General features: G+C 41.1%; 1 protein-coding gene across 3 annotated transcripts in view; it reads left to right on the plus strand.

Moving 5' to 3' along the window:
• The window catches only part of ASTN2 (astrotactin 2), an 875,241-nt gene that overhangs the window by 556,281 nt on the left and 305,561 nt on the right, over window positions 1-13,399 (plus strand). For all 3 annotated transcript variants that reach the window (XM_046023052.1, XM_046023053.1, XM_046023054.1), the window contains one exon: window positions 7,781-7,969. In XM_046023052.1, the coding sequence (XP_045879008.1) occupies window positions 7,781-7,969 (189 nt within the window). The remainder of the gene's footprint in view (window positions 1-7,780; window positions 7,970-13,399) is intronic.

Here is a 13,399-nt window from a genome sequence, read left to right on the forward strand (position 1 = left end):
CCAACAACTAAACAGACCTTTGCATAAATCATCCATCTTGTTCCCTGAGGTGGCTTGCGGGAGAGAGTGCCTCGTGTTTCAAAACTCAGAGGATCATTTACCTCTGAGTCCCTATGTTTTTATGAGTCCTGTTTTTTTTTTTTCTTCCTCCCTATATCTCTAAGAGTCTTACTAAGTCTTACTAAGCATACCCCAAGCCTTTTTATCTCCCCTCCTTCCTCTACTGCTGAACCACAATCCTTTCCTACCTCCAGACCAAAAAAAAAAAAAAAAAAAAAAAAAAAAAAATCACCATGAACCTATAGTTATAATATGGCTAAAATCATACACACACACACACACACACACACACACACACACACACACACACACGTATTGAAATATGAACTCCGAGATCTATAACTTAACACCACTAACAGTAAGGTACTTCTTCATGGGCAAGTCACGTAACTATTCTAAAACAGTTTTCTCATCTGAAAAAGGGAGCCATTCCTCCCTATTAGGATCTTATATTAGTTTCCTAGGTTCTTTGACAATGAATCACCACAAATTTAGTGGTTTAAAATAGATAAAATAAAATAGATTTATTATTTACGGCTGTGGAGGTCAGAATTCCTAGAATCAAGGCTCAGTAAGACTTTAAGCCCAGAGAACAGCTGGTTTCTATCCCTGTCTCTCTTCTGATTCCACATTGTATCTCCTTCTCTGACACATTTGTCTACTTTTTATGCTCTTAAAAGGACCCTTATTACACTGAGCCCAACCCAGATAATCCAGAACAATCTTCCCATTCTCAAAAGTCTTAAATCACATCTGCAAACTTCCTTTTGCTGTGTATGGTAACATATTCATAGGCACTGCAGACTACAACACAAACATTTTGAGGGCACCATTATTCTTTTTTTTTTTTTTAAGATTTTATTTATTTATTTGACAGACAGCACAAGTAGGCAGAAGAGCAGACAGAAGGAGAGGGAGAAGCAGGCTCCCTGCTGAGCAGGGATTCCCCTGCCCCATTCAGGACTTGATCCCAGGGTCCATGGGATCAGGACCTGAGCCTAAGGCAGATGCTTAACCAGCTGAGCCACCCAGGTGCCCTGGGGGCACCATTATTCTACCTACCACAGGTTGTAATAAGGAGCAAGTCAGTTCATCTACAGAAAAAATACTCCACTAGACTGTGGAACTTGATTTTAGGGCTGAGCTTTGCATATGTGTGTGTGTATGAGTGGTTGTGTATACATGTGTACATATAAATACACATACATGCATATACATGTGATGTATATGTTTAATTTATATGTAATAATTACATATGTATGCATTCATATATTTAAAATACACGAATGATATGTATTTCCAATGAATGGCACATCAAAGTTCCCAATTATGTAGTTTGAATAATAATAATAATATAATAATAATGATTAATAATAAAGAGTCAAAGAAGGGATACTCTGTTGATTTTAAGAAATCTGGATCTAGAGAGAACTCCACAAGTAGTATTTGAGAAGCACTGGAAATGATTTTATGCTCTGTGGTAAATGCCAATGAGCTAACAGATGAAATAATGGTACAGTAATACATGACCATAATAACATTAATAACCGGGAAGCAGCAGTGTTGAAATGGCACCGTGTGTAACACACTGTCTACTACATGACACGGGCAATGTTGTCCTTTATGTAAGTTATCTCCATTCTCACATCAGCTCTGTGATCGAGATAACTATTATCCCCATTTACTAGATTGTGACACTGAGGCCTAGAGAAATTAACAGATTGGATCAGGGTCATATGGCTGGTAGGGGGCAGAGCCTCTGTTTGAACCCGGGTTTAATGAGATCCAAACCCTGAACTCGACACCTGTGTCTCCCTTAAATAAGGAGGCATGAAATCTCAATAAATTCACCAAAGTAGAAATTATACAAGCTATATTCTGAGACTAGAATGCAATATTAGTATGTGTTAATGGCAATCTAGCTAACAGATAAATGTCTCCACTTGAGAACTAAAAAACAAAAATAAAAACAAAACGAAGTAACACCTGGGTAGGGAAAAAAATCAAACTCAAACGACCACTTCTTTAAAAATGAGTAAGTGCAGAAAGACTGCATATCCAATTCGCGGAATATGGAGAAAGCAGTCAGAAGCTCCATGTCATTTATTGAGAAGCAAGACAAATTGAAAATAAACAAATAAAGCATTCAAATCAAGAAGCCAGAAAAAGAATTATAAAGCAAAGTCAAAGAAAGCAGCAGGAAAGAATTAATATAAATGAAAACTGAAATAAATGAAAGAGAAAAAAGAGAGAGAGCCTCATCAATAAAATGCAAAAGACTGTTCAAATGAGAAAGAGAGAGAGAGAGAACCCAAATAAACACATTAAGAATGAGCTAGGGACATAACCATGGAAGCACAGAAGATAAAACAAATTTAATGAGAATACTGTGCACAACTTTATACCAATAAATTTGAAAGTCTTGATAAAATGCATTATTTTCTTAGAAAATATAAATTACCGAGTTTGAGTCATGATGGTGTAGAAAATCTAAACAGACAGATAACATAAAATGATCGGAGAGCCAACTATCTGCAATTGAAAAGACATGAGCTCAGGGGATTTATAGGCGGGTCCTATCAAATCATTAAGGAATGCATAACCGCTATCTTGGATAAACTGAATCAGAAAAAAGAAAATAAATGGGCAGTTTTCTAATTTATTCCAAAATCCTAGTGAAGTCCTAATACCCAAACTTTGCAAATATATACTCATCCATTTAGAAAAATCTGGTAGATGTATGAGACCTGATGAGCTCCTTATGTGGTAGGGTGAAAAATCAAGTTACAGAAATCAGTCATAGATTCCCTCAATATCGGCAGCAACTAACTAGAAAACATAGGGGAAAACAATTGAAAAACCGATCCTCTTCCTAATGGGGAAAAGACTGTAATAGTAACAGCTATCACTCACTGTATGTTTGGGTATGCCAAATTCCAGATGTAACTCATTTAATCCTCACAGTAACTCCATGAGGTGGGAACTTCGTTATAGATAAGCAAAGGAGGCACACAGAGGTTAAATTTTGTCCAAAGCCACACAGCCAATAGGAGACAGAATCAGGGTTCGGTGTCTGGTGGTCTGTATCCAAAATGCATGTCTGTAACCTCTGGAGCATCCTACATTGCCTAAACACCTGTGAATAAGCCCTGGCACGATATGGGGAAGACCCAAGGTCTAAAACTTCAGTGAAGGTTTTAAAGGAACACCATACACATGGAGATGCAAACTATGTAACGGAATTAGCAAACTCACAACTATAAAGATGTTAGGATAAGATAAGCTAGGTTGCCATAACAAATGAAGCCTCCCAAGCTAGAAGCATATACACAAAAGTTTATTATAAATTTTTCATGCAAAATCCATGTGACCGAGGCTCCCCTCTTCCATCCTGCAGTATGCATTTGGAACCTGTGGTCTCCAGGCTTGCCCTAGCAAGAGAAGAGAGGGCTTGGAAATCAATCACACAGGATGTTTTGAAGGGCTGAGTCTAGCAGCAACATATCACATCAGCACAGATTTCATTATTCAGAATCCCATCACGTGGGATCCCACCACTGCAAGGGAAGCTTGGATGCAGAGGCTACGGTGCATATACAGGAGGAGGACCCAGCATGGTGAATAGAACACATCTCTGCCTCGGCTGGTGGCAGTGCCCAGCACAGAGCTGACTCTCAATGTTTATATCTCTTAAATTTATACCTTCCCCCAAATTGGTCTACCAATACAATACAATACCACCCAAAATTCCACTTGGGTTTTATATGGAATTTGACAAGTTAACTCCAAAATTCATTTGAAGGGAAAAATAGTTTAGAAGAGTGAGGAGGTTTTGAGATAGAAAATCAGTCTTCATGATGGGGAGGAAACTTACTTTACTATATGCAAACGATGCTATAAAGCTACAATAATTCAAGGAGTATAGAATTATTGCAGAAATATACAAACAACTAAGTAGGAAAAATTCCAACCCTGTATATATGGTATACATAGTGATTTAGTATATGACAAAAGAGCATTTTACATTAGTTAGTGAACCAGAGGGCACCTTCAGGTAATGGTTACTATTTTAAAAATAACCACTCCCGCCATGTACAAAATTAAATCCATGCAGGTCAAATAATCAAAGATGAAAAAACATTTTTTTTTTGTAATGAGAATAATATACAGAAATGTGTTTTATCATCTCGTGGCTTCCTAAGCATTGATGCAAATTCAGAAGCAATAAAGGGCCAGGACAGAAAGGTTATAAGGCATCAAAAGTAAGATTAAATTACAAGCACAGACTAGAAGAAAATTTCAATATATATGGCAGGCAAAGGATAACTACCAAGAAAATATGCAAAGCATATACAAGCCAATGAGGAAAAAGACAAGTATGACAATGGAAAAAATGGTCAAAGCATGTGGATGGACAAGCTACAGAAGAAGAAATAGATGACCTGTGAGACGAAAAGACGGTGAACCTCAGCACTAATCAGGAAAATGCAAACCGAAATGAAAAATGAGTTGGTGTGCCTGGATGCCTCAGCTAGTTGATCACCCGACACTTGATTTCAGCTCAGGTCATGATCTTAGGGTCCTGGAATCGAGCCCCACATCTCAGCATGAAGTTAGCTTGGGAATCTCCCTCTCCCTCTGTCTCTGCCCCGAACTCCGATAAATAAATAAATAAATAAATGAATGAATGAATGAATGAATGAATAGTTTTTAAAATGAGTTATTTTTCCCATCCGAGATTGATAATAATTACCATGAAAGATACGGGGAAGTGGGCTCTCCCATTTATCAGTGATAGGGTTGTGAACTGGTAGAGACTCTACAGACATCTATTCAGGAGACCTACCAAAATTGTTAAATTCATGAACCACTGACCCAGCAATCCCTCTTCTAAGATTTTGTTATAGAAACACACACATGTACACAATGATGTAGGCATGAAGATCTTCATTATGACACCATTTGCAATAACAAACAGCTATAAGCCACCAAAATGTCCATCCATAAAGATCAGCTAAAAGCATTATGGTACACTTACACTCTGCAATGCCAAATAACCAGCAAAAAGGTAGACCTATATGAATACTGATTTGAAGAGATCTCTAAGAAATAGTATTGGGTACAAATGCATATCTTACAGCAACATATGGTGCACTTATGAGTTTATTATGAAAAATTTATGTATAATATATTTATTTTATACATGATATTGTATTTCTAAATGCATGGAAAAAACTCTAGAAGAATCTATAAAAGTAATGATGACTACTGAAATAGGAAGTGAGAATATGTATAGAGTGGAAATGAAGAACTTCCACATTTCACTCTATAGACTTAGGTAATGTTTAATCATTTAAAACAAAAGTAGGTATTCACAGGGATACGTGTGTGTGTGTGAAGAGAGAGAGAAAGCTCTACTTTGGGAAGCCTTTTCTTTTTTTTTTTTTAAAGATTTTATTTACTTATTTGACAGAGAGAGATCACAGGTAGATAGAGAGGCAGGCAGAGAGAGAGAGAGGGAAGCAGGCTCCCTGCTGAGCAGAGAGCCCGATGCGGGACTCGATCCCAGGACCTGAGATCATGACCTGAACTGAAGGCAGCGGCTTAACCCACTGAGCCACCCAGGCGCCCCGGGAAGCCATTTCTTATACTTCCTGGGAACCTACTAGGATAAATGGATGGAACTAGACTTTATTAAGAACTTACCATTTACTCTCCCCATTCATACAACTCATATTATGTGTACTGCAACTTTATCAAGGGAGAGTTTAATTGCATTTTTAAAAAATAGTTTATTTATTTGACAGAGAGAAATCACAACTAGGCAGAGAGTCAGGCAGAGAGAGAGGAGGAAGCAGGCTCCCTGCAAAGCAGAGAGCCCGATGCAGGGCTCGATCCCAGGACACTGGGATCATGACCTGCGCCGAAGGCAGAGGCTTAACCCACTGAGCCCCCCAGGTGCCCCGTTTAATTGCATTTGTTAACAAATGCAAAAAGAAGTGGGGATAGACTTGATGAAGGTACCAGGACAGCCCTTCTTTCAAGAACTTTCCACTGTACTTGGGCAGGAGATGTCGTCATGAGAAAGACAATTCGTGCTCCTGTGTAACACACTGGAGGTTAGAGAGGAACAAGGGAAGAGTGACAACTTTTCACAAGAGTGATCTAGGTCGGCATTTCAGCCCTGCCTCTTTACTTCCTGCCTTCAGTTGGGTTCCACGTCTCTAACATCAGCTAATGGCTCCTTCAACCCAGGAATATTTTCAACCCAAACCATCTCAAACAGACTCTCCCTTCTTCCAAATGAGTACCTGAGTATCTCTGCAGTCAGATTCAACAGATGTTTCACTCTACCTCCCAGAGAAAAGGCAAATAAGAGACTGCCTTCCTTCTATTGCCTCCAGCTGGCACAGCCCAACCAGGGTCATGTCATGCAAACAGAAACAACTAGAGCTAGAAAAAAAAGAGTAGAAAAAGGTACCTTTGTTGCTTAACAGACCTGAATTTGAATGCCACTTTGCCACTCACTCACAGTGTGACATGCTTTATACTTCTTTGCTCCTCATTTTGATTCTGGGTAAAGCAGGAATGATGATATTACTTGTTTTCTTGGTTACAAAATAAATATAAAAAGTGCCCATGGAAAATACATGCTCAGTAAACAGAAACACCATCATTGCTGCCATTACTGTAATTTTTTTTTTTTGTGAACTACCTTGAGTTCTTGTTTTTTGCAGTGAATGTATCATAGGACCTTGTAGCTGCCTAGTGAATTAAGATAGGATAGGCATTTCTACACTATTTTACAGATGAGGAAACTGAAGATCAAATAAATTAAATGACTTGCTAGGGTTCACATAGGTCCAAAGGAGCAAAGATGACATTTATACAAGTTTTTCCAGTTGAGCAGCCTATTCCCTTGTGTGTCTTATCTATTATGTATACTCTTGTCCCAGTGCCTAGCGAAGGAGCATGGACAGGTAGACATTGGAAGAATTCCAGCTTTTGGAATGATTTTTCAAGGGCCGAGACCTCTGCTTTCTCCCCTTCCCCATGCTTAAGAGATAGCTTTTTTTCACTGCAAACATCCCCAGATTGCAAATGCTATTTCAACACTCCACTTAGACGCCTGTTTGGTCCATAGAGGAGGGCTTGTTTGGTTCCTGCCTCAGAGGCATGTTAAGGATTCTTCTGCTGTTAGGATTGGGTAGTTAGAGGCCAACAGAGGCTGCTAACATTGCTAATTGAACAGAAGCAGAGGCTGTATGAGCTGTCCGTGGTCCTGGAAGGATCCCCTCTGAGTTACAAGGGCAATAACAACATTGTTTTTGCTACAGTCTTCAACCTTAGTCGACAGATACACTGGGAATAGATTCTGGTTTGAGAAACTAGTTGATAATTCCCTGTGAATTGGTCTGTCATGCTTTTTAAAATCTGTGTGTTCATGGAAAACAGTTTTTAAATTTGCTTTGGGCGTAGATGTGCACTTTGGTTTCCCCCTCGACTCCTCCAAAATGTCATAAATGACTTTCCCTGAATTTACCAATTTGCAGGATTAATGTGCTTTTTCTCTAGACACCTGGGCCCTAGATAGATTCCAGACAGAATAGCTGTCTCCATTCCTAAACTCTGACCTGTTTTGGAGGCAAAGAAGGCTTGGTTTTAGGTCACCCACAATCCAGCATGCGGAGCTAACTCTCGGCTCTGTTTTATCACGCAGTTGTGTGGAGGAGTACAAGCTGGCTCCTGATGGAAAATCCTGCCTAATGCTCTCAGATGTCTGCGAGGGCCCCAAATGCCTCAAACCTGACTCCAAATTCAACGACACCCTCTTTGGAGAGATGCTGCATGGTTACAACAACCGGACCCAGCATGTGAATCAAGGCCAAGTCTTCCAGATGACATTTAGGTATGGGGCAGACACTTGCACTTCACTGTTGAATCACTGACCCAAAATCTGGGCAGGGGGAGGAATCCATGGGCACCATGGAGTTGAGTGGTTTTAGACTGGTTCGCATCTCCCCAGCTCACTGATGCCTATCCAACGGAGTGTTAGAAGTCAGCAAAATTCATTCCATGAGTTTCCTTTTCCACTGACCTAGTCCTTATTTATCCTGCTCTTCCATTTTTCTAACTCTAGCCACATTTTTTAAAATCAGTCTTAAATCATCCTGTAAGTATGGTTAATGGAATTTTAAAATGTTTAAATTAATCTTTCAGTCTATTAAAAAATAAGTATCTTATGTAGGCTATTTAGGCAGTTCAAAAATAAAGACATTTAATGAAGTAGAAAATAAAATTCCCATGACCCAGAAATACCCAGAATTAACATTTTCTTGAACATTCTTAAAATGCCTCTCTCCCTCTATCTACACACACACACACATGCATGCGCATGTACACACACACACACACACACACACACCACATCTCAGTAAAGCTGTTTAGAAATTGCTGTTTTTTGCCCAACAGTATGTCAAAGACCTCATTCTCTGTTAATAAATACAGAGGTACCTGCGAAATTAAAAGATAAGGCTACTCTCATATGAGAGCAAACAGAATGGGGACTGGGTTGACCATATTATATAAAGATTAGACATGCAGTCTCATTATGAAAGGCTCCCTGGGAGAGTCGGAGGAGCTGGATTTATTCATGCCTCAAAATCTGAAGAACCATAAGATGGTAGACTGAGTAGAATTGTTCCCTGTATAAGAAATGATTATCTTTAAAAAAAAAAAGCTGTATATTTAGACAGTTTTGCATGAAACTGTAAAAGGATATTATTACAAAGCAGGGCTCACCCCAGCATTTGAGATCATGTCAACGAAAGTCAGAACTGGGAAAGAATATCTTCTTTCTAATCATCATCATCCCATTCCATCACCTAATTAATAGTAGTGGTGTTTATGGTAGGAGTGGTAATAATGACTGCTATTTATTAAGAATTACTCCATGTCAGGCTCTTTACCAAGTATTTTTAGTAATAATAATATGATGATGATAATGATGACATTCATTCAGCACAAGCTGAGGGCATTCCAAGCACTTGCCATCTACTAATTCAAGCGATCCTCCCAGTGGCCCTGGGAAGCACGAGCTATGGTCATCCCCGGTATACAGATGAGAAATGGAGGTGTGAAGTGTCTCTTCCACCTCTCCCTTCTAGGAAGTGAGAGAGCCAGGATAATAGCATTTTAGCTTCACTATTAAAACCCTTCGAGGCACCATGGCCTCCATTTCAGAGCTGAGAAGTCAACATCAGAGGTAAAGTGACTCTCCCAAGGTCCCCATCCAGTGAGAGGCAGAGTAAAGAATCAGGTGTCAATCTGGCCAACTCCCAAGCCTTGCTCTTTTTTTTTTTTTAAAGCCAACATGCCTCATTAATTCCCATTTCATAGAACAAGAATGGAAATGTGAGTTCCCTGAAACCATCGCCTATATAGTTATCACAGGCTGCTTGAGCACTATGTCCCAGGTGCCATGCTGCTTACTTGAGATACAATGAAAAGTGAGATAAAAGTGGCCCAAGACCCTGTGGTGCTTTGTAGTGTGTGTGTGTGTGTGTGTGTGTGTGTGTGCGCGCGCACATGCACATGTGTTTGTAAACTTATGGACTTACTTAATTTGTGCTAGGCACTGTGAAATAAAGGAACACTATTGTTCCAAGATAACAATTAACAGTGGGATCTAATTCAGTGGAGCAGAGTAGTAGGTGTGCACGTACTGGGTTAGAAAGCAGTAAGACTTTGGAGCCTACTTTTCAGATGAAGTGTTATTTAACTAATACCTAGACTTCGGTGTTAGGTATGGGACTTAGCTTTGGGAAAGTATCAAGCAGAAACAGATGTTTTAAGAAGAAAAAGAACATGTTCCACTTTAAGTAATGGAGAAGTCTGGTGTGGTTTTGGTCAAGAAAGTCAGGGAAGAGTGCTGGGAGGTAAAGCTAGAACAGTCCATAATAGCAGATCCTGGGGGTCTTGCAGGTCAAGTCTTCATTCTAGGAGCAAATGGGAGATCTTAAAATGGTTGAAGAAGTGGAGTGTGCCGTGGCTGCATTGTTATTTTCCAACCTCATGGTGGCTGTAATGGGAAGTAAATGGCAATGAGGGTTGCCTGTGACAGGGTGGAATGGGGGTTCAGTCGGGGCTGTATTGTGGAAGCCATGTGAAAGTGCTGGTGGCTTCAACCAGGATGATGGGTACAGTCCGGAGAGAGAGAGGGATTTTGTGAGATAGTCGTGAAGCATGGTTCACATGGCCAGTGAGCGTGGTAGGCAGAGGGTAAGGTCAAGGGAGGGTTTGAAAGTATTGAGAGCGACTGGTGTCTACACAGCAATTTAGTAGTTAGTAGTCGAGTCCTTCAAATCCCAGTGGAGTTTCCTTTCTGCCACGCAGACGTTCAAACAGCAGTTGAATGCTACTTTACTAGAAAACTCTGGGAGAAATTTAAGGATAATCCAGATGAACTACTCCATACTGAGAACCACAATGCTGACTTTCTGTAGTTTTAATGCTCCATGAAACTCTGTATTGAGCATCATGATGGCTAACATAATGCTGTGTGGAATTCAAAAGAAAAAAGAGAAAGAAAGAAAGAAAGAAAGAAAGAGTCCCTTGTTTCTGAGAAGGAAATTTACAGGCTCTCACAATGACACACAATTGCCAAAAATATGTGAAAATTTAATTTCCAAATTGGCGTTCCAGTAGTTTTCAAAGAATTTCTGTGCAAAGCCTTTTGAAAAGAATTAGAAGGAATGATAAGGAGTTTCTCAAAGGATGAGGCTTGTGAACTGGACTTGGAAGTGATAGCAAAGAACAGTGTTTCTTGGGAGGGATAAGAGCTGGTAGGAGTTTGTAGAAGCCTGGACACAGGTAGGCAGGAGTGGGGAGTCAGCAGAAAGGTCTCCAGCTGGACCTGACTCCAAATCTGGACCCACTGGTAACAAGCATTGTACTATTGCCTTCTGCTTGTTTATATTTTAAAAAGATTTTGTTTATTTATTAGAGAGAGCAAGAGAGAGAGTATGATCAGGGACAGTGGGAGAGGGAGAAGCAGATTCCCCACTGAGTAGGGAGCCCAACGAAGGGCTCCATCCCAGGACCCTGAGATCATGACCTGAGCCAGAGGCAGACGCTTAACCAACTGAGCCACCCAGGCACCCCATATTGCCTCCTGTTTTTTTTTTTTTTTTTAAAGATAATTTATTTATTTATTTATTTATTTGACACAGAGAGAGAGAGAGATCACAAGCAGGCAGAGAGGCATTGTCTCCTGTTTAAAAAGAAGAGTTTTATGAGATTCTGGCCCTCACAGCAGCTCTCAGACTGGCCGGCATATATATTATAAGTGATCAGATGTACTTGTTGTTCTCATTCTCTCATGTGAAGATTAGCTTGGTCCAAAGGAAGGATCCAAACTGCATAGTAAGATGCTAGATTCTGAAGGAGAGTCATGGGATCCCTGATCTCATTTACATATGGGGAAGGGACTTGGTCAAGGTCACAAAACAAGTCATTGCAGAGCTAGCTCATACCCTCAGATCAGATCCCAGCATGCTTGCCCTTCTACTCCCAAAAAACTGGTCATTAAGAGAGAGCATGGTGCTGTAAAGGCTGGCCTGGGAGTCCCCAGACTCATAGAGAATTTAGCCCCATTACGAATCCTCATTCTGGCTCAGACACTCTGCTCATTATTCCCAACCCTTCAATATTGGGTTGTTTCTAAATAGCCAGGGTCTGTGTCTGCCCTGATTTGCTCATTGAAAAGAGTATAGTGAACAGACCACAGTCTCTTTTGACAACAGCCTCAAGATTTAGGGAGCTCCCCAGACTACCATTGTGTTCGAGTGGCCCATTTCACGTAAGCTCTCTCATCCTTGGCTTCAGTTAAACTTTCTTTACAATAATTTCCATCCTTAGACTATGTCACCTCCTGGAGCCACATGCCAAGGCAGTTGACTTCCCATGGTGGGAAGGTGAGTGGCTTCTGATGAATCTAAATTTATCTCTTTCAAGTCTCCCTCACAGAGCCTCAGACCAGGAGGAGGCTGCTGCTCCTTTGTCCTCCAAGTTCCAGAAGGCAGGCCTGCAAATGTTTCAGTATCAAAGGCAGTTGTCATTTCTCGCCTCTCCTTTGTTCCTTTTCTCTCTCTCCTCCAAGTAATCTTCGGTCCAACCCTCCAGAGTAGCCAACAGGCTCCCCACCAGCCGTCCTGCCATATGCCGCATTTCCTGACAACTGCCTGGCCTGGGATTTCAAACTGTACCTACCAGCTAGAGTCTCCTGTGTGACAGCCACCACTCTGCTGTGTTCTCTTCCCTGCCCCCACCTCAAGCCTCCCACCTACCAATAGCAGGTAGAAGACAGGTGTGCTTTTCATTTTCATTTCCTCTTTCCAATCCCCAAAAGAGCAGCCTGGATTTCTATTCTACTAAGGGCCTCCCATTACAAGTATCTAAATTGGACTAGCATTTAACAATCAGCACAGACATAACCCCTTATTGTACACATGGAGAAACTGAGACCCAGAGAGGGATATAACTTATCCCGTGCTCACCATGATCTGGGGCCCCTCTGAGACTCAAAGTTAGAGTCTGTGACTCTCAAACCAGGGTTCTGTGGTTTCTAGTTCTGTTATAAGGGATGTATATCACTTCTTCATCTCCCTTTAACATCATGTGGTCCACAGAAAGGGAGGATATAGGTGCCATAGGGGGATGACAGGTTCTTTTTTTTTTTTTTTTTAAGATTTTATTTATTTATTTGACAGACAGAGATTACAGGTAGGCAGAGAAGCAGACAGAGAGAGAGGAAGGGAAGCAGGCTCCCTGCTGAGCAGAGAGCCCCATGCGGGGCTCGATCCCAGGACCCTGGGATCATGACCTGAGCTGAAGGCAGAGGCTTTAACCCACTGAGCCACCCAGGCGCCCAGGATGACAGGTTCTTAATTAAGGGGGGAGCTTAGGCAAGAGCCACCCCTTGAGTACATGATTCTGCAGGAAATTGATGCCATCAGCGGTCACCTTCTCACGTGGCCATGTGTAGGCTGCATTCTGCCCCTGAGAGATGAGCATGGGGTGATGCTTAGGACCCTGGTGGGCCTGAGACTTATCTGCTGTGTATGAAAATTAAATGTGGTACGCACTGGGAGGCCATACAGAAAGGCAGAGGTGGGGCAAGTGTGATAAAGACAAGTTGTCAGAGTGGCCAAGCAGAGAGAAAAGGTGGGGGAGATGGGAAGGTGTGAAGGAGAGACCCTCACCCTCAAGTTACAACAGAAGTTATTCCCAGGATGGGTGGAAGTTGTTTTAAGAACCTGGTGTCTGGAGAGACCCCTTG

This window comes from Meles meles, chromosome 11 (assembly GCF_922984935.1).
Source record: "Meles meles chromosome 11, mMelMel3.1 paternal haplotype, whole genome shotgun sequence".
Taxonomy (NCBI): Eukaryota; Metazoa; Chordata; class Mammalia; order Carnivora; family Mustelidae; genus Meles; species Meles meles.